This window comes from Schistosoma haematobium, chromosome 2 (genome assembly GCF_000699445.3).
Source record: "Schistosoma haematobium chromosome 2, whole genome shotgun sequence".
NCBI lineage: Eukaryota > Metazoa > Platyhelminthes > Trematoda > Strigeidida > Schistosomatidae > Schistosoma > Schistosoma haematobium.
In genome coordinates this window covers 37,422,521-37,450,072 of record NC_067197.1, presented here as the reverse complement: position 1 = coordinate 37,450,072, position 27,552 = coordinate 37,422,521, and the positions used below count along the sequence as shown (strand labels likewise).

Here is a 27,552-nt window from a genome sequence, read left to right as displayed (position 1 = left end):
TGGGCAAGAATGATAATGATTGGTTGTCTGCTTAGTCAGACATGTAGACAGTCTGACAAGTGTCAGATGAGTTATCATATTCCCCTATCCTTATTATCACTTATTATTAATTGTTCATTTTTGTTGGATCGTGTCAGGTTTTTGGTGTGGAAATATATTTACGTTGTGGTCAGGCTAATCACGTGTCCTTGATCTGAATTGTGTTGAAGTCCTATAGAATAGACACTGGAAGAGAATCTAGTGTAGATATTCGTTTAAGGTAAATTAACGTCCCATTCGCGCATACGCGTATACAAAAGAATCTCAACCGTTATAATACAAATTCATAACTCTACCTAAGAGCCTAAGTTTTTTCTGGTAACATGATAACTGTAAACTGTAAAATCAGATATCAGATAGTCAGAAATCTTCGGCTATTGAATCAGTCAAGTAAGCTAATCAAATCTAAACATGGAGTTCATTGGTACCATCCTTCCTAGGATAGTCTACTATTCCATTACTTATGCAGACGTTAGTTATACGTGCATACCATTTTTCAACTAATAACCAACTTTAAGGCTTATTATTTTACCATTTTGTTTATTTTCTTTTCATCTGTTGAATATGCGGTAAAAAAGTTTTCTCAATTTATCTAATCAATATTTAAACAAAAACAAAAAAAACAGGTTGGGATAAAATAATAAAAAAATTATTTTACGTATGTTCCAGATATTTGGTTAGTTTCAATATGGTTTTATTGATAATCAATAAAGTAAACACATTTACAATCATAGAAATCTATTAATAATATAATATGTTTATATTTTTTTGTTTTGTTTGTATGTTTGTTTATTTGTTTGTTTGTCTACAAAGTAAACAAACATAACATTTCAACACATGATCTATTGAGTAGAAACTATAATCAAAATGAATCTTAGTTTTATATTATTAACGTGATTTATAATAAAATAAATGTTAACTATTAGATAGAATAAGATAGAGATAAGTAATTAACACCTAATGATGTTGAAAATATATGATGACTCGAAATGATCACAAGAAAGAAGGGTCATACTCAAATAAATTGAATTTTAATTATCTGGGTTACATTTAGAGGTATTTATGGATTCTTTTAAGTACTATTTATCTTCAAAGGTTATTGTTACTGACTGGGACCTGCTGAAATACATGTGTTTCTATGTAGTTGAAATACGTACTACCATCATGATATGTCCGGCGCTCTAACCGGATCCCAAACCAATGGTGGATATGGGCTTCAGTATCCAGTGGCAACATCATGTTAGTAATGCAGAGGTTCGGCATCGTGTGTTCGGGCACAGAGATGATAATTCAATTGGTGTCACCATCTTGAAACACCGACTTCGGTGGCTTGGACATGTTCTCCGAATGTCGTCCCAGAGAATTCCACGTCGTATATTATTTGCCGACGTTGGGACTGGTTGGAAAAAGCGGAGAGGTGGTCAGTGTATGACATGGTGTCGTGGCAAGAAAGAAGGCTGCGAAGGGCTGGCTTCTGTTGGTCCTTCATGACTCCCTGGCTGGGGTACCAGAGATGGTGCAACACAGTGGCTAGAGACGTTATCAGATATGACTCAGAATAGAAGCCTATGGCGATCCTGCTGTAACCTTCTCTTACTTTCTTCATAAAAAGTGGTTGCTTCTTCCTTAACTGAAAGATCTCTTCTGATTGTACCATTCTGTTTCCCCCATTATTACTATTATTATTATTACGCTACCTTACACTAATCTGTTCGTTATTGTTCTCTTTTTTTACGCTCCTCACCTTCTTCTTCTCTTCAAATTCTCATTGTTTTGTATGGCGCATATATATTTGGTGCCCTCTTGTACTAATATATATGTGTTAAAATAAATAATAAACAAATAAAATAATTTCACAGGTTGAAATCATGAGTCAGTTGAAGCTAGACCACCATTGAAAACCTGAAAGCACTGGATGGCCGTTTCGTCCTAGTATGGGACTCCTCAGCAGTGCGCACTCATGATTTCAACCTGTGAAATTTCCTAAAATCTCCACAAAACTCATTCTGAAAATAAAACAATCATGATATACAAAATTGTTGAGTAATACCAGAGACAGTTTATGATTTTATATGTTTTTGTTCTTAAGGCTTTCATTGCATAACTGAGAGAATCGTTACAGAAAAAATATTTCCTGTAGACTATTATATGGTAATTGATATTTTTACATAGCTATTGAATTTCACGTAATTAAACATATTGATTTAAAACTGGCAAATAGTTATAATTACGTTACGTTTATCATTTCGTTTAAGCCTGTGGAACTACGAAATAAGTTCAGGATTGTATTTTACATCATTGTCATTTGTCGTTGAGTAAATGATTAAGTAGAACTATCAAAAACTTGTTGTTCATCATCAATTGTTTATTATGAATCATATTCAACATGCATTATGGTTCAAGATGTTACCTACTGAAAATAGAATTAATCAAAGGAAATTGATATAGATAAATCTAATACTTGCATTCATAAAATATTTGTCAGGTTTCTCTTTGTACCAATACCGTTTAACTTATTTAAAGCCCAGTCCTTCATTTTCTTTAATTTAATTGATAAATACGTCTTTCAAGGGATTAAAACATTAATAATCCAAACTTCTTGTTGCATACTTATTACATTATTATTTATTCAATTATTTTCACTAACCGTTTAACATTTACTTACTTAATTACACTTGTTACTCCTCATGATGGTGCATAGGATGCTCCATTCAACTCTGTTCTGGACAGTCCTTTCCAGTTCTTTTCAGTAGCTATTCATCCTTTACATGTCTTCTTCCAATTCCCGATGCAGTGTGTTCTTTGACCTTACTCTCATTCATTTCTCTTCAGGATTCCAAGTTAGCGCTTGCCGCGTGTCGCAGTTTGATGATTTCCTCAATGTGTGTCCTATCCGCTTTCAACGTCTTTCCCTAGTTTCCTGTTCGTTTGGAAGTTGGTTTGTTCTCTCCTATATTAGGACTGTTTCTGAGGGTATTCGGGTTTGAGACTTAGTCTCTTTTAAATTCACCATAAGTTAATTAGAGATCATTCCTACATTCAAATGTTAAATGGTAGAATTTTGTTTCAACACAATAAAAAGTTAACGGGAAAAAAATTACATTCGCTTAAGTTTTATACTTAATGTATAAATGAGAAAAAATGCAAGTTAATTTATCAGTTTGATAAAATATTTGCTTTGCTATCAAGTATACATACTTTTATTGGTAAAGAATATGTATTAGCAAAAGTGAATGATGAATAGATTACTGAGGGATGCATTTATAGAAATCGTATATATTCAAAATTACCTTCGTTAATTTTTGTTGTTTATTCAAACCAAAAAAAACCTCGTCAGGTCAATATGTCTGGTAAATTCCAAATGTTCCGTTTTATCTAATTGACAACTCTGAACAATTCTGAATGCTCGAAACATTTTTTAGAGGTGGTAGATTGAAGTTCTTTTTTTTAAAAGGATCCCACATATAATTCTGGTTTTCTTATTATAACTCGTAAGAGATTTTGTAATAACCAAATGTTCATGAATGTTTGGTTTAAATGTATTCATGAAATGTTTGATAATTAGTAATATATTTTGACTCTTACTCTGAAACCTAACAGTCACTTTCTTATGTCTTTACATACCATCTATAGAATAGAGGTAAACCATCAATTCACAAATAACGTTTAACACTGCTTAGTGAATTACAATGGTATAACCTTATTTTGTATTTAACATAAGGTAAATAATTTTTCGGGTATATGCAACCTTTATCTAGAACATGTATATACTTGTCAACTTTGGTTTTTGACTTACCGGAATGTATTAAATTCACGATATTATTATCACTTTTAATTATCGCTAGTTAGTTAATTAACACTATGAAATGATAATTTACCATGAGTGTATATAAACGAGAAATTCATTTACGCCCTAATATAGAAATAATGAAGTTGAAGGTGCAAAATTAAAAAGAAAACAGCAAAGACTTATGTGGGGACGGCCAACAGGTGAACTCGAAGAAGCTCTAGGAAGGTCAGGAAGAGCTGATGACATTCCACCAAGTCATCTAATGAAATAATATTCTAGAATCCCTAAGTATACCTCCCCTGTTGGACAAATGCTAAATACCACTGTATGCGGATTGGATGACTATAATGATGATTTTACTTTTACTAAAATCTATAAACACCTGACAGTATTGTACTATATTGGACACTATTCGGAATAGCATTCCTTTTCACTTGTCTTCTGTTTCCTCGTTTTCAACTTACAGGGTTCCAGCGTTCGAGTGCCCAAGTAGTACTTGGTTTATCAACAATCTAAGCTCTAAATATAACAGCTATTATTTTTATGATGTAATAATCTGTTTTCTACAAGCGATAAAATTACAGACTGTTTCTTTTACCATCGATAGGCTAATTATGAATGAGTTATGCGGATCAAAAATGTCTAAAAATCTTAGTATATATTAACATATCTTGTTGGTTTAAATCATTTTGTTAATTTATATCATGCTTGAAAAGAAATAAACTATGAAATGCATCATGCTCCAATTCATTGAAATAATAGTCAAGACAGTTACATATATGTACTAAAAGTTAGACATTCACTTTCTTCAGATAAACAAGAAAACTTTATTCTTCTATACAAGTTAAAATATAAGATTTATTGTCTGAGTCTTCGTTGATTCAATCCGTAATTTGCCAGTGTTTATATTTTTTCTACTTTTAAACATTATATGTTAGATTATCACATTGAATAGAGAATCTATTCTTGCATAGATTTTCATCCGTTTATTTCATTTACACGGTAGACTATTGAAATTGAGGTGTAGTGTCAAGATGAAAATGTATCGACTGTTATTTTTCAAAAATAAACATTACTGATTTCAAATGATATATGGATAAGTATATGTTCCAATAAACAAATTGAATATTGTGAGGATGGCCTACGAGTGAACTCGAAGAAGCTGATGACATTCCACCAAGTCATCTATTGAAATAATATTCCAGAATCTATAAACACCTAACAGTTTTGTACTATATTTGACACTGTTCGGAGTAGCATTTCTTCTCACTCGTCTTCTGTTTTCTCGTTTTCCAATTATAGGTTTCTAGCGTTCGAGTGCTCAAATAGTACGCGGTATATCAAGAATCTAAGCTCTAGATATTATATATATTATAGAGGAGTCGTGAAAAACGCACATATAAAAAGATAGAAACATCCACAATAAATTTGTTATTTAGCACTATTGCATATTGTTAGTTTAAGCATGGAATAGGTCCAAGCTATGAATTGCGACAAAATAAAAAAAGATTGTTGATGTCAGTGATGATATTTAAGCAGAAATGGATAGTCACTAACAGTGGGATCCAAAAACGCACTTTTCATCCTATGTGATACCCGTCAACTGGATCACCAAGGTTGTGAAAATCTTGAATGAATAAAGTAACTTATTGTTGAGCTATCTGGGTGTTAATCTCTTCTTAGGGCATAGAGAATAATTTTCCAGTTCATCTGCTCATCACTGAAATAATAAGATTTCAACCGTATTTCAGCGAAAATGTATCGCTACGTTTATTAATTTACTGTTTAACCATAATTTCAAATATAAAACAAGCGTGTTGAAACTCGAGGTCTGGACACATAACTAGACAAGATTTGAAGCACAATCTTCGAGTAAAACTACTATTTCACTTAAACTATAATAACATTTATATGTTGTTTCGTTAAGAATGCATCTTAACAATTTCTATTGGTACTAAATTACTTGAGTTGGACGACTGACCAGTCAAATGTTGATCAACTTTCTAATGAGTATTATAGAAACTATCAGTGAATTCACATCATAAGTTAATTACTAACCAATAAACATGCTAAACTTACGTAGTTCATAAACACAATACTTGACACAATAGTTACGTACATTGTGCCGGCTTAGTGATCCAGTAGGTTACGCGTGCAAATCCCGCGAGTGAAATCGTGAATGCGCACTGCCGAGGAGTCCCAAAATAGGACGAAACGGCTGTTCAATGCTTCCACGTTTCCGACGGTGGTCTAACATCAATCGGCTCATGATCTTAATAAAAAAAGTTACGTACAGTGATTGACTGATTGATACATAGTAACATTAACATACCAACAATATTTCAATAATAGATATTCATCAATCATTTTCATGTTACCAAACAATATCAACACACATCATTGTCCACATATTACTAACATTTTGATTAAAAGTAATTAGAAATTTACATATGACATTTTAATTAGTTGTTTTTTCATTTATCTGAACTAAATCACTACATGAGAAGCAAAATAAATAACTTTTATTCTTAAGTTAATAATAGAACACACGCTAGTTCAAGTGGATATTTAGATTGATATAGAAACATAATAAGATGTGTAGATGACAGGTAATTAAGATTAAACTCTTTAAGAAAAAGATGATGTTATTCATAAATAATATTAAGAGGATATTTATCATAAAGATTATAATGATGCATAGCAGGCAGAAGCTTGAAACGTATAATTTTGAATATGAGAACTGAGACTTTTTGTTAAGTTATGAATAATGTATTGAAAGGATTTTTGTGTATATTATATTAATTTAAATAGATGAGATCATGAATCAATTGAAGCTAGACCAACATGGAAAACCTGGAAGTAGTGGATGACTGTTTCGTCCTATTGTAGGACTCCTCAGCAGTGAGCATCCACGATCCCGCCTCATGAGTTTCCAACCCAGAACCTATCAGTCTCACGCGCGGGCGCTTAACCACTAGACCACTAAGCCAGTATCTAATGCTGTTAATGTAAGACGGTATCATAGATCTATCGTTCTACATATTCGAGGTTATTTTAATAGGTAACATAATTTTCCACTTGTTTTTTTTTGTTTTTTTGCAGGAATCAATAAATGATTTAATTTGATCTATTAGAAACTGTCGAACTAAAGTATTCACTAGTCATGTTTTAATTTATTTGTTTATTATTATTATCCAATAAAATCAGATCATTTTAGCGGTTAAAATAAAAATTGATCGAAATTAGGTCGAATAGTTGAAAGAGCTTAATTTTTTTTGTTTTTGAGATTCATTCTTGTTAACTGTCCTTGATAATAATCTTACAATAATAACTAATGCTTTAATAGATCATTATAAAAAACGGGGTTTTGTCGAGATTGTAGTGGCTGAATTCATGAGTAGATTAAAGCTAGTCCACTATTAAAAACCATCGATCAATTGAACAGTTGTCCAGTGTTTCCAGGTTTTTTATAGTGGTCTACCATTAAAAGACTCATGACTTTAACTATTAAATTCATAAAATGTCCACAGAAATCACATTCTGATTATAATCAGCATATGCTCAATAGTGACTGGCTTCACGAGGTATTTCTTGAACTTCTGCTAAGAATCAGTGACCAGTGGAGTTCATCTGAGTATGTTGTGAGATAGTAACTCACTGAAATCACTGGTGGACATGTGGCTCAATTTCATGAATTAGTTGAAGTTAGACATCAACAACTTTGAATTTCGACTCAGTGGTTGAAAAGTTAAGTGTTCAAGTGAGAGTTCGATAGATATTAGGTTCGAATCCTACCAGCAGGATCGTGGATGCGCTCTGCTGGGAAGTCCCATAATAGGACGAAACGGCCGTCCAATACTTTCAGGTTGTCTAGCTTCACCTGACTCATGAATTCAACCATTAAATTACTTGTTTACTTTTCATTATCTGTTACATTGTTTTCTCTTTCTCTCATGTTTTTTTTTTCTTCTCAATTATTAGGTATTTAAAAAACGTTTAGAATTAAAAGGTGTAAAAAAAGAGAATAAAAACCATAAAAAAATCGAAAAAAATCATATAAAAAAGAAAAACTGTGAATTTACATTTAGAAATTTATTTAATTATCAATCGAAAAAAATAAAAATATCCCCAATGAAATTAACATTAACAAATCAAGATAATCCATTCACTAAATGTGATGGATTCAATCAACATATAAATAATACTATAATATCTGAATCAAATTATACGGAAACAATGAAACCATTAAATGTTTTATCATGTAATACTATTGATATAAAAAATAATGAAGAAATGAATGATCCATCACAAAAACACGATCATCATCAACAACAACACCACCACCACGAAGAACAACAGCAACAGCACCATCACCACCACGAACAACAACAACAACCACAAACAATGAAATCAAATACATTGGTTCCTATAAATTGTTGTCATAATACAGAATCAGTAATGATTCAACCAATTACATTAAATTATGAAACCAATTTAAGTATAAATGAAGAGAAAACACGTCGTTCAATGAAAACAATCAAAGATAATATTGCATTTCAAAATTTAAAAACAGCAGCAATGTTATTTGTTGTAGCCGTTGTTTATATTGTGACATTTATACCAGCTATGTTAATGGCTATACAATATGTACCATTATATTTACCAATATTTTATTTATATTATATAAATAATGCAATTAATCCAATTATATATGGTTTTATGAATCCAAATTTTCGAGCTGATATACATCTACTTATTTGTCAAAAATTAAAATGTATATAAAATGAATATGAATGATACTTAACAATAATGAATAAAGTGAATAGATCATTTGATTCAATTATATATTGTTGAATAAAAAGATCTAATCTTATTCTAAATGTATGGATCAATTCTTCTTCATTTGTATTTATACATTCCTTGAATTGAGATTCGATATATATAAAGAGTATTGTATTATTGTATTACATAATATATATGTCTATGTCTATTATATCCTAATTAATTGTAAATGATGTCATACAAGTTGCATATGACTTTATTATAACTGCAATAACGAATATTATTGTTAAATTACATATGTATCTAAACATAAATGTTATTTCATTACTATACATCATAAAAAATTAGTGAAGATATTCTTTTTGTTCTTATGAATGTTAAACTAGTTGTTCTAAAAGCAATTCTGAAGTTTTATTCGTTAGTAGGTAATAATGACTAGGTGTTATGACTTTTAATGAAAAATGTAACTAATTATGTATTTATCAAGTACATGAAGTTGTAGAGATTGTTGAGTTTAAAATGATATTATGATTGGATTAATCACAAAGCACAATTGAAAACCTGAAATAAAACATCGGTTGACCGAGACCGAAAATCCTGAATTCGAATCCGGTGTGCGGGATTGTGGATGCGCACTGCTGAGGAGTCCTATACTAAGACGAAATGACCGTCCATTGTTTTCAGATTCTCAATGGTGGTCTAATACTGACCCATTGATGATATCAATCTATAATAAGATGTGTTCCTTCGTGATCAGCTTGAGAGGTAGATATAGATAGTCGGCTTAAACAAATCTTGAATTTCTTGTAAAGTCAAGTTTGCACAAATGTCTCAAATATTCTAAATCGGGATAAATGGAGACCAGTAGTTAGATATCTACTGCTAAACTATACATGCACAATTTGCTAAGACAGTTCATTGTTTGATAAGATTAACATTATCGGAACACTAAGACTGGAAATACTATTAAAACTTCGACCACCAAGAATATATATTATGTAGAGACCCATTAAATTTCAGTGTTTATTGTATGTAAATGTTTGAGATAATATAGTCAGAGATTTTACCAAACGTTTTGTAAAATACAAGTAATTTCATGTGAATAAGGAAGTAGCCTTGAAACACTACCGCATAATATAAAGGATCATGTGTAGTATTGATAAAATATTAGTTTAGATGATTAACTTTGCAGTTCTACACCAAAAGATGTAAGCAATGAAAACGTTTGTGATAACATGGACCATAGATGGTCATTAGTAATAGTAACTTATAATTATTACTCATCATATTTTGCCATTGTTCCGTGCAACCGGTTGGCTTGATTTTAGTAGCAATAGAATAGTAATATGAGAATATTTTATCAATTGAGTAAGTAATATAAACAACAACTTCTTATTGTTACTTTCCTTAACATTGAATAATTTTTCATAATCATTAATTTCAGTCAACCAATTCAAGAATCATACTTTAATACATTTAATTATTCTCTTAGTAAATAATCGTTCGATTCAGTGATCTAAACGTTGTGCGTTCGTGAGTGAGACGGAAAGTCATGGGTTCGAGTCCTGCATGCAGGATCATGGATGGGCACTATTGAATGAAACGGTCGTCCAGAGTTTCCAGGTTTTCAGTGATGATCTAGTTTTAATCGACTCATGAATATACCTATTAAAGTAATCGTTCTCTTTTATCATTTTCAATATTACCATAAAATTCAACAAATCAATGAACGTTCAGTATTGTTTCATTTTTTAGGTTTTGAGTAACTACAAAAGTAGAACCATTTTAAAACCGAAATAAACTGACATAGATAAAGTAACACTGAACACTAAAACAAACAAAAAATATTCTAAATAATTCGGATTCATTTTCTCCCTTTTATCCAGTCATGCAATGTAACAATAAATCTTATAAGTATGATAACCATCCTATACGATTCATTTATTATTCTATTTTAGACAAATTAAAACAAAATAAACATATTAAACTTCAAAGCATAAATTCAATATTAAATCAACAATTTTATTTGAATGGTTGATATTATGAGTCAATTGAAGCTAGACCACCGTGGAAAACCTGGAAGCAGTGGACTGCCGCTTCGTCCTATTGTGTAACTCCTCAGCAGTGCGCATCCACAACCCCACCTTGCAAGGTTCGAAACCAGGACCTATCAGTTTCGCGCGCGAGCGCTTGACCTCTAGTTCACTGAGCCGGCATTCAACTGTGTTAATGTCTATTTTCTTTATTCAAAGATATTAACCATAATTCAAGTTCAAATAATGGATATTGTAATAGTTTAAATTGTAAATTATGTAATTCTCATTGATGTTTCTTCAAATAATTTACTAATATGTTCTTACTAATTACATTAACAAATATGTAAGAACAATAGGAACAATATAGGGGCAGATTTGCATGCATATAGTATACAATTCTCTTTGAACCTAGCATAAAACAATACCATCATGTACTGTTCCATCACTCTTGGAAAATCAAGCAATCCGAAAGTCACGAGAATATCATCAGGGTATACAACAGACTAGGCACCACTATATGTTCTTATTAAGTACACTAACAAATATGTGTGTTTTACATTATGTTTTAATTGAAAGTACACTCTAAGTCTTATATGATGATATCAATTTCTTGTTTATGTTTAAATCATAAACCATCAAAATGATGAGTTGAGAGTAAATTAAAAGTTACATGATATGTTGATTTTGTTCGTATTTTACTATGATTTCGACGAAGTGTCTAGGGTTATTCTAAAAAACTCTCTCTTTTGATCAAAATTCATATGAATGATAGTTCCATAGAGTAACCTAATCTCAAAATAGATCACAATATAAAAAGCTTTATTTACACTAATTTTAGTTTGTTTCTTCTACTATAGTTTTATGTGATAATGAATTATGATTATTAAACTAAGTGAATTATCATATTCACTAGGTGTTATTTTTACTTGTATCTCCTCATTGTTATGTGCATCCTGTGCGGATTGCCTTGATATAATATTCAGTCACAAGCTTTTTAAGCAAAGATTAGTAGTGGCTAGCAGTAGAATCCAGGCTGCGCGTTTCGTTCTATTTAGGACTCGTCAGCTGGATGTACCTGCATTCCAGAGTTGATGTTCACCCTTGGACTCGAACCCAGTACCATTCGCTTCAAACGCCAACAAGAGACTGATCAATTGCAGACCTAAGTAACAATTGGAAGATACAAGTAAAACAACACCAAGTGAATTTAAACTTCACAAGTAGGTGGCCATTAGGACTCAGTAGCTAAGTGAATAACACGATTGCTTTTGAAACGAATAGTACTGAATTCGAGTCCTGGAATGAACATCATCTCTTGGATGCAAGTACATGCAGTTGACGAGTCCCAAATAGGACGAAGCCTGCGTCCTGCATTCAACTGCTAGCCACTATCCATCTTTGTTTAAGTAAATTATTATTGTTGTGAAATCAGATGAACTAAATCATGATTTAATCATATCCACTAATCATTTAGTATACAAATTACATTCATTCATTTCTTGAATATTTTTAAGGTATTATTATTCAAAATTACTAGATCAAAGGTGATCACCATTAGGTCTAATATTTCTTAGATGAATATTTCCAAAAACAAAACTGTACTAAATAAATGTAAAACATTGATTCCTAAGTAATCTGACAAACTACTAAAATGAAGGAAATCACTTAGTAAAATCTTAGACTCACTTTGAAAAGTTCCGCAATAAAACGTTTACCTATGTTTACAACAAAGTATTTGTTAGATAATAAAGATCGTTTGATTTTTGTCTAGATAGAGTTTTAATGTCACGTTATGTGGATACTAAGTGACTATAGTGGCTTTGTTTCTTTAATCGATCACCTTGATAACCGTGATAATATAAATCTCAAAGGTGTTTAAAATCAGAAGGCAATATGAAATGGCAACTACAGTTTACTAACGGATAGTGCTATATGCACATCGAGCGAATGTGAATTAGAGATGCGAATAAGTATATATGGGCAAATTTATAGTCAAATTGCATAAGGGCGCAGCAAGACAAAGCAAGGACTAATAATAGGATTTGAGTACATATATACATTGGGAGAAGAATGAATCATCGAGTGATATTTAAGTGATCAACATTTTAGCTAGAGTGTGCCATGTTCTATAGTGATCATAACGGTACAAAGAAATATGCGAATTGTTACCGTTCAAACAACATTGTCTGTTAAGTAAGTTAATAAAAGGGCTTAACCAAAATTAACCATAATCAAAATTGGTTGTATGATAGTTGCTATATAACTACCAAAGTAACAAAAAAAAACTGAAAAATGTAACATGTATTCAACCAATAATATAAGCATTTTCTTTCTAGGTATCAATGTCAAGGTTGAACTTGATAGTTAATTTAATGTCGGTTATTTATTGTCTCTGAAGAAGTAACTTACATTAAGTCACGAAACATCAGAAAAATAACTTTTCTATCTATTAGGACATATTTATTATTAAATACCTTTTTATTTGTATTCTAAAAGCTGATGCCAATCACACAATTGAATTAAAAAAATTACAGTATTTAATAAACCCTTAAAATCTAAAATATTTTTTTCTTTTCAGCGGTTGCTCCTAGTTAATAGCCGTTTGACTTTTATTACTTTATTATTAACTTTATTCAATATTATTTTTTCGGTACAATATAGAATTCTCCGCACAAAGTATTTCAGCAAGTTTCCGTTTCTTAATTCTTGGTCGACCCTTGCAATAGATGGTGAGTGGTCACCAATTAGAATTTAACAGTTTAGTCTGTAGTGTGGCGTCGAGTCGCGGTTGACTATAATCACCACTACAGGAAGACTACGTGCCAGTTAACCGATAAGATCGTCCGTAAGCCAAATATCAGAAGGCAGGTGATGGCTGTAGTCAAGATGTATTTGTTGCGATCTCGTGGTATCGAAAGAATACCGAGATCGTGCCAGGTTACAAGTGTGGCTACTGAGCGTAACCGAACTCGTGCAAGGTCAAAATCAACAGAAGAATGTATATGTTTTGGTACAGTCAAACAAATAAGCACGGTAAAACAATCCCCGGTACAATTGGTTATAATGATAATTGTTTCCATTACACCAATCGCGTCCTCCTGAAAAAAAGTGGGTCAATATAAGTCAACAGAAATCTAAATAATCTACATTCTTTTCGATGCATATTGTCAGCAATCACGATATCTCTGATTGGTCATTTTTCAGCTTATACAACGAAAGGTTGCACACTTTTCAGAAACGCAACTGAATGGGTTATGCGACTGATAGACATAATGATGTATTGAAACAAACAAAATTAGATAACTTGATGAAATATCTAGATGTCAGGAAACAAGTAGCCCAGATGTTCAAGCAGTTATTTATAGGTAATCTGAATTTTGAAAAAGATAGTTTTGTTCAATATTATTATATTTGTAACATTATCAACAAACCCCTTAAATAAATGACTTGACAGTTATGCTTACTTGTCTTCAACGGTTGCAACCGGTTTTAATGAATATCAAGTAAATATATATTGTACAACATGATAGGTATAGGTTTTATCCACTATTTAAGCTTAAAGAATTACTATTACCACTATGAATCTAATTTCATTATATAGTTGATTTATAGGCAATTTTGTGATATCAGAAAGGGATTTTGTGGATGTTATATTAATTCAGTAGTTGAGATCATGAGTCAGTTGAAGCTAGACCACTGTGGAAAACCGTGGATACGTTTTTCTGAGGAGTCCTACACTAGGACGAAACGGTCTCCCAGTTCTTTCTGTGATTTCCATGATGGTCTAGCTTCAATTGACTCATGATCTCAACTATTAAATCTAGTCAAAATGAAGTAGCTCAAGTAATTATAAGATATTTTTCATTAAAAGATCTTTATCTTTAATATGACATATTTCATATCCGTATACGGAGTTTTAGACATGTTCGATAACTTTATATATTACAAAGTTATTAATTCAGTATTATGCCATTTAGTCATTATTTACAGTTCAGTCTTGTAAGTTTTTACTATGTGATATGATGAAAAGAAAAGTCAATTTTCGATTGATTTACTCATTATGAGTTTTGTTCAACATTACTTCCCTTCTAATTCAACATGAGGATTATTTCGGTGTAGTATTTCGGTTGGTTTTCCCAGTATTATATTTTCTTCTGTATAATATACGATATTCTTGTATTCAGTTGACATGAACTATGCATAGTAAGTGATTTGTTATAACTGAGTATGTGATTTAATCATAATTATTAATCAAAATGGGTGTACAATCAATATATAAACCAGTGTATTTTAGACTATTTTGATTCGTCGTCGTCATAGTGTTTTGGGACTAATGTATATTCACTTATACCAGTCTTGTGTTCTTACTTTCTCATCGCGGGAATTGCCGAGGTCCCTCGTTCCGAGTATAAGTGACCAGCGCTTTTTCCGGTATAACAATTGCGACGACCCGAATACAACACTATGATAGTTCTGATTCATAGGATTAATGAACAATTTCTATGATTACGTAACTTCTAGATTTTGATAAGGTGTTCCTAAATTATTCGATTATGGTCACAAGATTCATTCAATCTATCCATTAGACTTTAAAAAAAAGCTGCTTGTTGAATTTTGAATAATCTACTCGAAACGTTTTTTCCTTTCATAGACGACATTTACTGAAGATATTTTGTTGTCTAAATGAGTTTTTCAAACTTATAGACTTTCTACTGAAGAAATGGTTAAAAAGTGTAACTTTTTATTCTTTTATTTCGTCTAATTCTGATCTTATTTAATACAAGTATCTGACGCTATCCTATCGGAACGGTAGTTTAATTAAAACATTTTTTGGTTCTAGTCATATTTGTAATAGTTCTAATTACATTACTCACACACAGATTAGTCGATTGACTTAACATACAGCGTTTTCAAACTCTGTGATATGTATAACAATATCCTTTTAGTAATTCAGTGTTTTTACTCATTTCTCAGTAAAAATGCTTGGAGCATTGAGTAATGATAATGCGGAGGCCCGTTAATTTTGTCGTCATTTAGATCATATGAATGTTTGTTATCGCCTATCCTCGTATATGATCATCGACTTAAATCGTGTTAGTCAGTAACGGAATTTAATAAGTCAAATAACGAGAATGAATTTTTGAATACATATATTTTGTATGTAAAGTGAATGGAATAGAACGAAGCAAAACGACGCGCAGTGGCGATGGCGGATAAGCCAACACCCCTTTAACCAAGCATTATTCAATAATTAAAGTTACAAAAAAGTAAGCTACAGACATGTGATGAGTAATGGGATATGAAGTGTACACACATACACTCTCATATAAAAACAGTCAAGACTGATAAGCGAATAATTAACAAGGTCAAAATGTGACTCAAATGGAATGAATGAAATGGTCTGTCCGAAAGCTAGAATAAGTTATATGGGCTTAACATAATAACCGACACTACAATAAAATACGCTATGACACAATACTGAAATTAATGTGTTTACTATAGTAACGACTAAAGTACGATACCTTGATTGAAGTTATTATGCTGAATAAGTGATATGAATGAATATACGTCGAAGGAAGATGATTAAGTTTGTATACAAATATGTACATTATATTCTAAATAGCATTCATTACACGAAAACATTATAATTAAACAATTTTGAAAACTACTTTTAGTAGAAATGTTTATTCATCTTAATTCAATGAATGAATTCTTAAGATCATTTTTGTTTATGAAGGATCTGTTGGGTGAAATAATTCAAGGAATACTTATCACATGTGAAAAACAAAACAATGATAAGTGGTACTTGACATTGAAGTTGTGTAAACTTGTTTATATCAAATGATAATCATACTCATTTGATTGACTTTTCAATGAAATCACAATTAGTTAACCGGTTTTGGTAGTATGTTATTTAATGAATTTTATGGTATAACTCAATCAAGCTTTTGTTTTAATGACCCTTATCTGATTTTCCCGGAAGAAAATTAGAACAGATAAAAACAAACACGTTTATAAATTTTCTATATATAAGTATAAACTACTGATTCATCAAATATTTATGCTCAGAATATTTGCACAAAAACTCGTTGGTAAATTAGACGAAACCTAGGGTGGTGGTTGAAGGCGATTGACAGAAAACCCTGCTACTTGGCACTTGTCAACAAAGTGAACCTGTATTCTTAAGGGAAATGATGCTCCCTAACAGACTCGATCACGTGTTACCCAGCTTCATATTAGAGATGTTACTGTTAAGCTATCAAGGCAGCGACTGACCATCTTCAGGACTGGGATGTATTTAAAATTGGTTTATCACTATATAGTGACTAATGTCATGTGTGATAGGTCCTTCTTAACACCTTCTACCAATATGTTACGTCGTAAAATAATGTATGCGATTTCAAGTCACCCAGACTAGGAACCAAAATGATCGATAAAATTCCATTTGGATTAAGAAGGACCTGACACGCATGATATTGGTCACCACATAGTGATCAGTCATTTGTAAATAAGATGAAATAGTTAAGAAATCCTCTAAATTCATTTATGTAAGTATTTCTATTGTTGAGTAAAATCGATCATAACAAATATTTGCCTCAATTGAATACTGGGAAATGTTTATATAAAATATCAAGAACTACGATACAAAAGACTGAATTTCCAGAGGATAGTGACTTTTAACTCCACATGAAGTATGACAACAGTTTCTTTTTCTAGACATAATTTAGGAATTGAGCGCTTGATAATTGTAGTTCCAAAAAATTCCAGATAACTATATCTTTGTCACTTTTTAATCAGTCTGAATGATGTTATAGATTTTTATGTTAGTTCATATACTGATGAAATGTCGAGAAATATATTAGTTGTCGTCATATTTCGCTACTAAAATATATTGCCCTCCGAATATTAATAACCAGTACGAGCAAGATTCAAACCTATAAGCTCGAGAAGCTACAACTTGGAATGAGACAGCTGTCAGAGTTTCTTTGGCTTGTCATAGATTCTCAACTCGTCGAATTTATCAATGTTTAAAAAATATCTACACTGATAGGAATCCTATTCTAAATCAATTTTAGCTAACTATTATGATAATTTCGATAGACAGTGTTATTAATATTCATATAAATATTGATGACAATTCTGAGATTTCACTAATGACGTCTAATGGTCTTATTTTGTTTGAAATCAAATGAATCAACCACAAATTCGACACTTCTCTACTTGGTATAAGTTAATACATCAGTTTTCAAATTAAGTCCCGTAGCATTGATGTGGTGTTAGCTCAACTGGGTAAGCAGTCTTGACCTTGAACCGCATTGTTTCTGCTTCGTGTCTTTAGTTTCTTCACTCTTCAACTACAATGCTGCGAAACCATTTGTTCCGTCTCATGGACACCCTCAATGAGACTACATTTCCAAGTTGGTTTAAAATGATTGACAAATCCAGGCTAGCATTCTGTTTCGTGAATAATCGATACACTCTTGTGACTAACGTACGTGGTCTTTCATTAACATGTCGAACAAAATAATAATAATTTTCATCATAGTACTGCAATTATATTCAACGGGTGAGAGTTGTTCGAAAGCTGTCGCGTTGATGTACAGTGTTTCGACTGAAATACATTTGCAGCTTTCCTCTTCGTTTATAACATCAACTGACCATGTTCTTCTTGACACTATCACAAATCACCCTAGTCAACCGTGTTCCTCAACTAGTCTTCCTCAAATATCCAAGCATTTTCACAACTACTTCGTACCACCTATTTTTGAAATCTACCGATTGTTGGATTGTGAAATGACTGGCGTTCAAGTGACTTTTACTCCATGTGAGCTTTAATAAATATATCTGATCATATTGGACAATTATTTCTGTATCTAATGAAATCGTGAAGCTATTTGGTTTATGAGTTTGGTTGTGCAGACTTGAACGTAACATTCAGCACTCAAACTGAGCACTAGTTATCCTACCTGCTAATCACAGTCAAACCCGACCGTTGTTGCTACCTTGACATGGTGGTCGGGCTTGCCTATCGTGATGAAGCAACCGAGCTATACTGGCTGGAACAACCGTTCCTCAAGGTCCTACCATGTCAGACAGGTCGGTTGAAGAGCGGTAAGACTAAAAGCAACAAACCCAAGGTCCGAAGGCGAAGTCGTACTGCTGACTGTACAGAGGTGTGACGGCAGTAAGGTGTTTCCTTCAGACAACCAGCATGACAGCGATGCTGCCTTCCCACAAGGAGGGGTGGGGTTAGAAAAGGTCGACCCTAAAAATGCGCACCTCACCTTACCTCGCGGATTTCCGTCTCCGGCGGTAAGGCCCCTTGGAAGAACGGAGCTAACACGTCAAAAACCTCCCACGAAAAGGCCGTGCGCGACCGGCCTCAAGCAGTTGTCCCTTGGGCACTGCGGTCACGCTCTCAGGTCACTGAGACCACTTCTAATCCAATTTCCTTTTCAGGTACCTCCAGAAGAACCCTTCCTCGGTGTGGGCAACCGGGAAGTGATAACCGCCCTCATACCTCTAACAGCACTCAAGACCACTGTATGCATAATCAACCTTCCTCTTCAATTCCTATTATTCCTCCTACATCGACTTTCAACCCTAAACTTCCTCCTTCGGCTTCCTCTTCAAGTGTCACCATAGCCAACGATTCTAGTGCTAAAAACTCTCTCCCAGGTTTACTGAAACCTCGCTCCAAACTACACATTGGAGCTTTCAACGTACGCACCCTATGTCAAATCGGTCAGCAGGCTTCCTTGGCTAAAACCCTAGAGTCTCTTTCCATTGATGTATGCTGTGTCTGCGAAACACGCATACAGGATCCCAGTGTGGTCATTCACTTGACCTCACCTCGGCAAAACGGAGAGCCAACGAGATACACCCTACGTGTATCTGGTGACCCGATGGCCAGTTCTCGTGGACTGGCAGGTGTAGGCATAACACTAAGCATGAGGGCGGAACAAGCACTGCTAGAGTGGATCCCCGTCAACAGTCGTCTATGTGCTGTTCGACTAAACGGCTCCGTAAAAACTCGGAAGGATAGGGACACACGTCGTTGCCCTTTCGTCGTTTCTGCCTACGCTCCCACTGACTGCAGCTCAGATGATGTGAAAGATGAATTTTACAGAAAGCTGTCCGAACTTCTTCAGAAAGCTAAACGCTCAGACATAGTACTCGTAGGGGATGACTTTAATGCTCAGATAGGTAGCTTAAACCAAACAGAAAGGCATTTAGGTGGATATTTTAGCATTCCGGCACAGCGAACAGATAATGGTGACCGTCTGCTGCAACTGTGTTCAGACAATCGCTTATTTTTAGCAAACACAAATTTTAAGCATAAGGAGAGACATCATCTAACGTGGCGACCGCCTGCACCAAACCAACGATGGACTCAAATAGACCATATTGCCATCAGTCATCGTTGTGGAGGGTCGGTACAAGATTTTCGCTCATTCTGGAGTACCTGCTTGGACTCCGACCACGCCCTAATACGGGCACGCATCTGCTTGCGCCTCACTAGACGCAAAAAAGCCACAGTAAAAAGACCCATTAGAACCGAACTGAGTAGCGAGGAAACCAAAAGTAGGTTCCAGGAACAACTGAGGTCACAATTAGGTAGTTCTGAAGACGGGGCTGACCCAGATGTTGCTTGGAATGAAATACAAGCAGCTGTGGAAACAGCAGTGACATCTACTAGCGACTTAAACCACAGAGTTTCAAAGAACCAATGGATTTCTTCAAAGTCTATCACACTGATGGATTCTCGCAAACTCGTCCCATCAGGTTCTGAACATGATGAAGAGCGACAACAAATCAGATCTAGGTTAAGAAAAAGTCTAAGAAACGACCGTGAGCAGTGGTTGGCAACGAAAGCAAAAGAGATGGAAAAGGCGGCGACTATAGGGAACACAAGACAGCTCTACAGACTAATAAAAGAAACTGGAATTAATAAGTCAAGTGTAAGTGAGATTATATCGGAAAAAGACGATACACTTATCTGCTCCCAGTCCAGGCGTTTAGAACGATGGGCGGAACATTTCAGAGAACAGTTCAGCTGGCCTTCAGCTACTCTACAACTGCCCTCCATTCCCAGACAGTGTGAATGGAACGTGTTACGTATGCCTGAACACCGATTACCACGACGTGCAATGCTATCCGGTATTGGAAATGGTTGGAAGAAAGTTAGGGGCGGCCAAACCAAAACGTGGCATCAGTGCTTGAAGTCAAGGCTGTCCACTTTCCCCATTTTTGTTTAACTTCATCATAGATCTACTGATGGAAATAACTTTCTCGTCGACTGAGTTCTCGGGTATTGATCTCCTACCAGGAGGTCCACTTATCGACTTAGAATACGCAGATGACATAGTCCTGTTTGGTGAAGACGCCGACAAAATGCAGAATCTTCTGGTAGCACTGAGCAACAATGCCAGGATGTTTGGAATGCGCTTCTCTCCCTCTAAATGCAAGTTGTTGCTTCAGGACTGGTCTGCGTTAACACCTGAACTAAGGATAGGGAGTGAAGTAGTCGAACGCGTTGACAACTTCACTTATCTTGGAAGTCTGATCAGCCCTAATGGGTTGGTATCGGACGAAATCTCAGCACGAATTCGAAAAGCTCGATTGGCTTTTGCCAACTTGCGTCACCTATGGCGAAGGCGAGATATCCGTCTATCAATAAAAGGACGAGTATACTGCGCGGCAGTCCGTTCTGTCCTACTTTACGGCAGCGAAACATGGCCATTAAGAGAATAAGACACTCGTAAGCTACTAGTACTTGACCACAGATGCCTTAGAAATATTGCTGGCGTCTGTTGGGATCACCGGTTAAGTAATAGTGAGGTTAGACGCAGGGTACTAGGGAATGATGGTAAATCAGTTGATGAGGTTGTGAATCTTCATCGACTGAGATGGTTGGGCCACGTGTTACGTATGCCTGAATACCGATTACCACGACGTGCAATGCTATCCGGTATTGGAAATGGTTGGAAGAAAGTTAGGGGCGGCCAAACCAAAACGTGGCATCAGTACTTGAAGTCACTAACTTCTAGTCTGAGCCATGTTGGTAGTTGCAGACTACTTGGTTGGGGTCCGCGTGACTATCGTAACCAATGGTTGGAGACTCTTGGTGACATGGCTCAGAATCGATCAAAATGGCGTCAGTGTATACACTCCCTGTCTTCCCTTAAACTAAGAGATTAAAATTGCTTCATATCTTTCTTTCTACGAACCAATTCTTTCTTCTTGTACTATATCTCTATATGCAATCTTTCTCTTACATATTACTACCTTTGACCTAACCACTGCTATGAATCCGGTGTTCATCTTGTTGTGCTGATGCGGTATGGCAACCTGGACCGATGCACATATGTGCCTGTTCCTACGTTGTAGCTGACTGACTGACTGAATCACAGTCAAACGCTCACAAATACTTACGTTTATCGGTCAGATAATAGTACAAATGTTTGGTGGAATCTATCACGAACTTCGTTGGGCTGAACCAACTTGTTTGCAGTCCATCATCGATTATAGCGATAATTGATCACACATGTTTACGAGGGCCGGCAATCCGGTCGAAGTTCTGTGCACACGAGGTGCAAGCATTCATTTTTACATGAGAATTAGACTCTAAACACTTCGACCTATGCTTCACAATACTCAAACGAGTACCTCGAAATACACAGTCATCGTCACCTGCACAACAACCATCACACGTTTCGCTGTTCAACAAAACTGTTCAACGTCATTATCTTCCCACATGTGACCTGATCAACTGACAGTAAAGCCTATCGATTCTTGAATAATCCTCACTGTGAACTAGTTTCACCTCGTCACACCAGGCCACGATCCTCATATCACAATAACAATTTTGATGAGGACACAGCAAAGCGAGTTCGCAACACACAACAACCTTAATCTCGATTGACTTGAATGGAAATTTGTGAGGTGTGTTGACCTGATTCATGTGAATCACTCAAACAGAATTACTAATCCTAGGAATCGATTGCGTGACATTTACTGATCCGTTTCTTTGAGCAGTTGCGACTGTGTGTCAACCAAAAACAACTGGCTAACTCACAGGTTTGTGAGTATAAATAGCTCAAAGTGGAGTCCTAAAACAAACCACACGAGCACGAAATAGTCACTGAAAAATGAGCATCAAGGTTTCACTCCTACTTGCATTGGTCGTCTCGTGTGAGATTGTGTTCGCCCATAAACTCCATCGTAAGTGTAGTTGTTTGCTCTTAATGTCAACGTTTTCACCGTAATTGTGTTGTGATTGCGGTTGAGCTGTTCGTATGTCCATCGAAATTCGAAAAACATGGTGTGCAATCTTCCAAGAGTCCGTCGACTGATATCGATGGAAGTTCCGAACGAACTCTGTTTATGACAAACAGAACGCCATTCCATATGTCGAAGCATATGTTTGGTCCGTGAGAGCACATTTGTTCTTCCATCACTGGAGGTTGTGATTTGCCTTACAAAGGTTTCGGGACGCATATCTGAAAGCAGGCAGAAACCATGATTTGTGAGCGTATCACTCACTAGTGACATCTTTCTTTGCCCGATGCACGTGCCTGTGTCATCTAGTTCGTTTAATCAGAGACTTGATTCCGTGTTTATAGTGCTCATTGATTGTTTTGTGTTTTGCCATTTTCAAACAGGAGAATGCATGAGGCCAGTCGATGCTGGAGAAGGAGACAAGGAAGTACACGTGTTCTACTACAATAAGCAGGAGAAGAAATGTATGCCATTTATCTACAAAGGTGAAGGAGGCAATAGAAACAGGTTCTCGACACTGCAAGAATGTGAAGAGAGATGTGTGAAGAAGAGAGGAAAAGGGAAACCAAAACGCAAACCACATACGCCATCATCACGAGGTATGGCGCAAACCGATAAAGGAATATAGACATTTGAACCACATAATCCAATCCACAGACAAATAAACATTCGTTTCCAAATCTCTTATTATCTTGTTCTAATACGCTTCAATTGAACAGGAAGATAGGTTACAGACATCTGACGAAGAGAGTACGTGGTGAACAAGCGCACACACACGCTCCGAAAATACGATCTAGGATACAAACGAATAACTGGCAAGTTAAATTACACTTGTTGATAGTGACTGAATAATGAATGATCTGTGCAAAACCTAGAACGATTGACGTAGGCGAAAGATGATATGGAGTGTTTGCTTCACTCGAAAGTTGCGTTTGTTTGTACTAGCTGTATTCTCCAACACGGCTTGATGTTTTGTTGGTTGATTTTGTGTATCCGGATAGACCGGCTAACACAATGACGGCATTTCGTTGTAGGGTGACAGATCGACACCGACTAACACTTAAGGTACCAACTTAGTACTAGCGTACATATATTAGTAGTTCTTGGGTAAAGAGATCGGTTCAAGAGCCTCATGAAATAAAGGACAGAACCGAGATGCACAATATCCGAGATTAGGTTATTATTATTATTATTATTTTAACACATAGATATCGGTACAATGAGGCACGAAATACATATGCGACACACAAATCTCATTCGATATGTGTGGGTGCTGTGATACTGCCCGGGTGCCGAAACCGAAACAGGTGGTTTGCTTAAGGGGTCACACCCGAAGCCTTCAACCTGGAGGTCTGGTCCACAAGGAAGTGGAGTATCGTAAGCAGATGCAGTTCCGTGGAAGCCGGTGACCAACAATTGGTTCATACGCCATATGTTCCTTCAGGATACTGGAGCCCATGTGCACCATTGGTTTGGGATCCGGTTAAAGCACCGGACATTCGCTTTTCGTCCTCTCAATTTCGTAAGCAAAACCTCCGCCACGAGAAGGCAGTGAGTCGGACTTCCCTGGCAGAAGCTATATACGCGTGGCCATGTGAGACTTTTCGAGAGGGAGAGCAAACTCTCCCCACTCTCGGCCGTACCAGGGCATTTGGGGGCTGAGATTAGGTAAAGTAATGGATTTTCGATGAGTTCTTGTGTGTTAAACGCGAATTCATGAGAGGCATAGAATATCTTAAGCATTAACAAAGCAACGATATTTATGAAATCAGAGGTTCAAACACACACGTTTTTTGACAAAACCGTCCGTGTAATTAGTCCATACCAATTGATGCTTTCGAAAGGCTATTGATATCGCTGACATATGAACAGTTGTAAATTAATCACAAAGGTAACAGGTAAAGTCACGGTGATTTTGGCAATCGTTCCAGTTTTGCTGGAATTTCATATATTGTGTACGTGTTTAGGTGAGTAATTTGCATCCTGTGTCACATCATTTTGACTCTTCGTTATTGCGTTAAATGATACTTAGAAGTATTTGAATAATATATTATGAACTAAGATTCCCAGAAATAACGTAATCGGATCAAGAAATACTAGATAACCACAAACGAATGTACTGTATGTAGAATTCGAAATCAAGCACTCAACAAGTACAAAGGAATTATTAGTTCATTCAAACATCACATCGGCCATAGCTTAAATTGTTGTCTAGGTGTCTGTAATCAATTGTACGTCTTCATCTCAAATTCATCCTGTGTATGTCCGACATTGAATTGGATAAAAGCTCTATTATCATGAATGCACTCATTATTTTTAGAATTAACAACCAAAATCGGAACAGACTCACTTGCTTCCTGGGATTGTGCAATCAGCATGTCGGTTGTGTACTGAAACCGCTGCTACCTAGAATTTGAACCATAGACTTTTAGACTATCCTCCCCCACGAAATAATGTTGCATCTTCATATTCCCAGGTTATGAATAATGTGGCTTCGTTTAAAATGTATTTCTCACATTGGTTAGAGTAAACATTAGAAGTGACTTTGTGATAAGGATAAACAGCAGTTGATATGAAAGCATCCGAACTGTAATCAAAATCGAGCTCACTTAGTACTTGTGCTTCACATTGAACAGGTTTACCACAAGAAACAAATGCATTATGAGGAAAAATAATATTTGGTATGACATCAAGATTTGACTCTTCTGAAATAGTTTCCTCGAATTTATTAAGAATGTCGCTGCAGAGTAAAGGATCATTAGAAAAATCAGCATATATCAAAACTACATCAGGTTTTCGATCATGACTAGGTTCATTCAGAATATTTTCTTCAAATTTGCAGGGAATTTCATCAGAAATAAGTGAATCACTAGGAAAAACCATATCTGGTACAATAACATGAGAAATCTGATAAGTAGATTGATTAGAAACTGTTGTCTCGCAAGAATTCTGAGTTCCATTTTACTCTGAACTGCTATATGAATCTATACTGTCTTTTGAAATTGTTGATAAAGATAAATGATCATTAGGAATACTGGACTTAATAGAATCAGAATAGCAAGTCTTAATATTCGTTGCAGCAAGATGAACAGTAGCATAGTTGACTCTCAAAGGAATATTTTTAGCTTCGTCTAATCTATTTGTCATTTAATCGCATGTTGTATGAAGTCAAATAGAATTCAACAAATAACAAAATCTATGTTTCTATCTAAATATAACTAGTATTCTCTGTTTATTTTTCAAAAGACAAACAGGAAGTGTTCAAAGTCTATATACATATATGATCAGAGCTAAACATTATCGATAAGAATTGTAAGTAATAATAGATATATCATAAAACATGACCTTGGAATATAAATGTGCTGTTACACATTCATTTATATATAAATATCATGTACATATAATAAGACAGAAACTTAATAATAGTGTTATTATAAAGTGTATATTCTAGTTATTATAGCAGTGTTTCTTAATTTGTATCATGTGTATGTTGAGACAGCCTGATGCCGTGGCTGCTGATACATTGGCTGTCTTGACCAGTATTTGTTGATGTGTATGGGATAGAAAAGCTGGGCCATCTGCTAAGCACAAACCGTCTATTGATATCCAAATTGTCCTTCGTATTCCATGCTTCTTTCAAAAAGTGAAGCTTTTAACATTCCGTCCGACCATGAGAAGAAAGAGAAAGGTTGAATGTAAACAGCCTTGTCTGACACCGGTCTTCACTTGAAATACATCTGTAGGATGTCCTCCATTCACGACTTCTCAGTATAGTCCGTTATTTGATTATACTTAGTTACAATAGAATATACACCTATCGTCAGGTTTGTTACACACCTTCATCGAAATTTTAATTATATGTAAAACAAACACACGCAACTGAATAGTAATTTTCTAGCTGGTTACTAAAATCTTTCATCAAATACATTAGCTTAGCTAAAATGTCCTGACAAATGTTTTGCAGAAAAAGTACGACCAATGACTTATACCAGCTTAATCATTTTACAGCAATAAAAAAATATATTTTGGAAAGTATAGGAAGGCAGCATGGTGAAATCAACTATTAACATCGATACTCTCAACAACAACAACAACAACAACAACAACAACAACAACAACAAGAGCAACGAAAAGCTGTTTAAATAATTGTGACGAAAAGAGACATTCATAGATCTTTCTTTGTCACGGTAACATTAAAACCCCCTTTTTTATTATTTTTTCTGTTTCCACTTACTACGTCATTCATTATTCGAACTCTTTCCGAAGTTTAGAATTACATCATTCATAACCGACTGATTCCAATTCATATCTTTCTTTATTACCGTTGATCTATTTTCAGTTGCTTAATTACGCAATCATCTAATAATTGATAACTCCATCAGTTCTAATCTCTATTTCAATGTTCCGGTACTTTCTCTCCCAAATTTTATTTCTTCTAACCAAAAATTATATGACCTCATTAACTCTATCGGTAAATTAACAAATCGCCTTAAAATCCAGCAATCTATCAACCCATTCTTCACACCTGATCATTTCAGTGACATCAATGTAAATAACTGGGTTGCTTGCCACAGTATTATACAGCCAAAGTGATTCACAATCAGCAAGTGAAGACGACAATAT

General features: G+C 34.8%; 2 protein-coding genes across 2 annotated transcripts in view; one reads left to right on the top strand and one right to left on the bottom strand.

The window, feature by feature from the left end:
* Positions 1 to 24,006, top strand: part of MS3_00006885 (uncharacterized protein) — a 36,798-nt gene extending 12,792 nt beyond the window's left edge. Inside the window, exons 3-5 of the mRNA XM_012939013.2 lie at positions 7,811 to 8,710; positions 13,309 to 14,012; positions 23,313 to 24,006. Coding sequence (XP_012794467.2) covers positions 7,811 to 8,611 — 801 coding nt within the window. The 3' untranslated portion in view covers positions 8,612 to 8,710; positions 13,309 to 14,012; positions 23,313 to 24,006. The remainder of the gene's footprint in view (positions 1 to 7,810; positions 8,711 to 13,308; positions 14,013 to 23,312) is intronic.
* Positions 974 to 26,087, bottom strand: MS3_00006884 (uncharacterized protein). The gene is made up of 3 exons (XM_051215124.1): positions 25,280 to 26,087; positions 5,949 to 6,101; positions 974 to 3,072 (listed from the first exon to the last, which is right to left on the bottom strand). The coding sequence occupies exon 1, from the start codon at positions 25,810 to 25,812 to the stop codon at positions 25,363 to 25,365; it is 450 nt and encodes a 149-aa protein (XP_051068304.1). The 5' UTR covers positions 25,813 to 26,087; the 3' UTR covers positions 974 to 3,072; positions 5,949 to 6,101; positions 25,280 to 25,362.
* Positions 26,088 to 27,552: the final 1,465 nt, after the last annotated feature.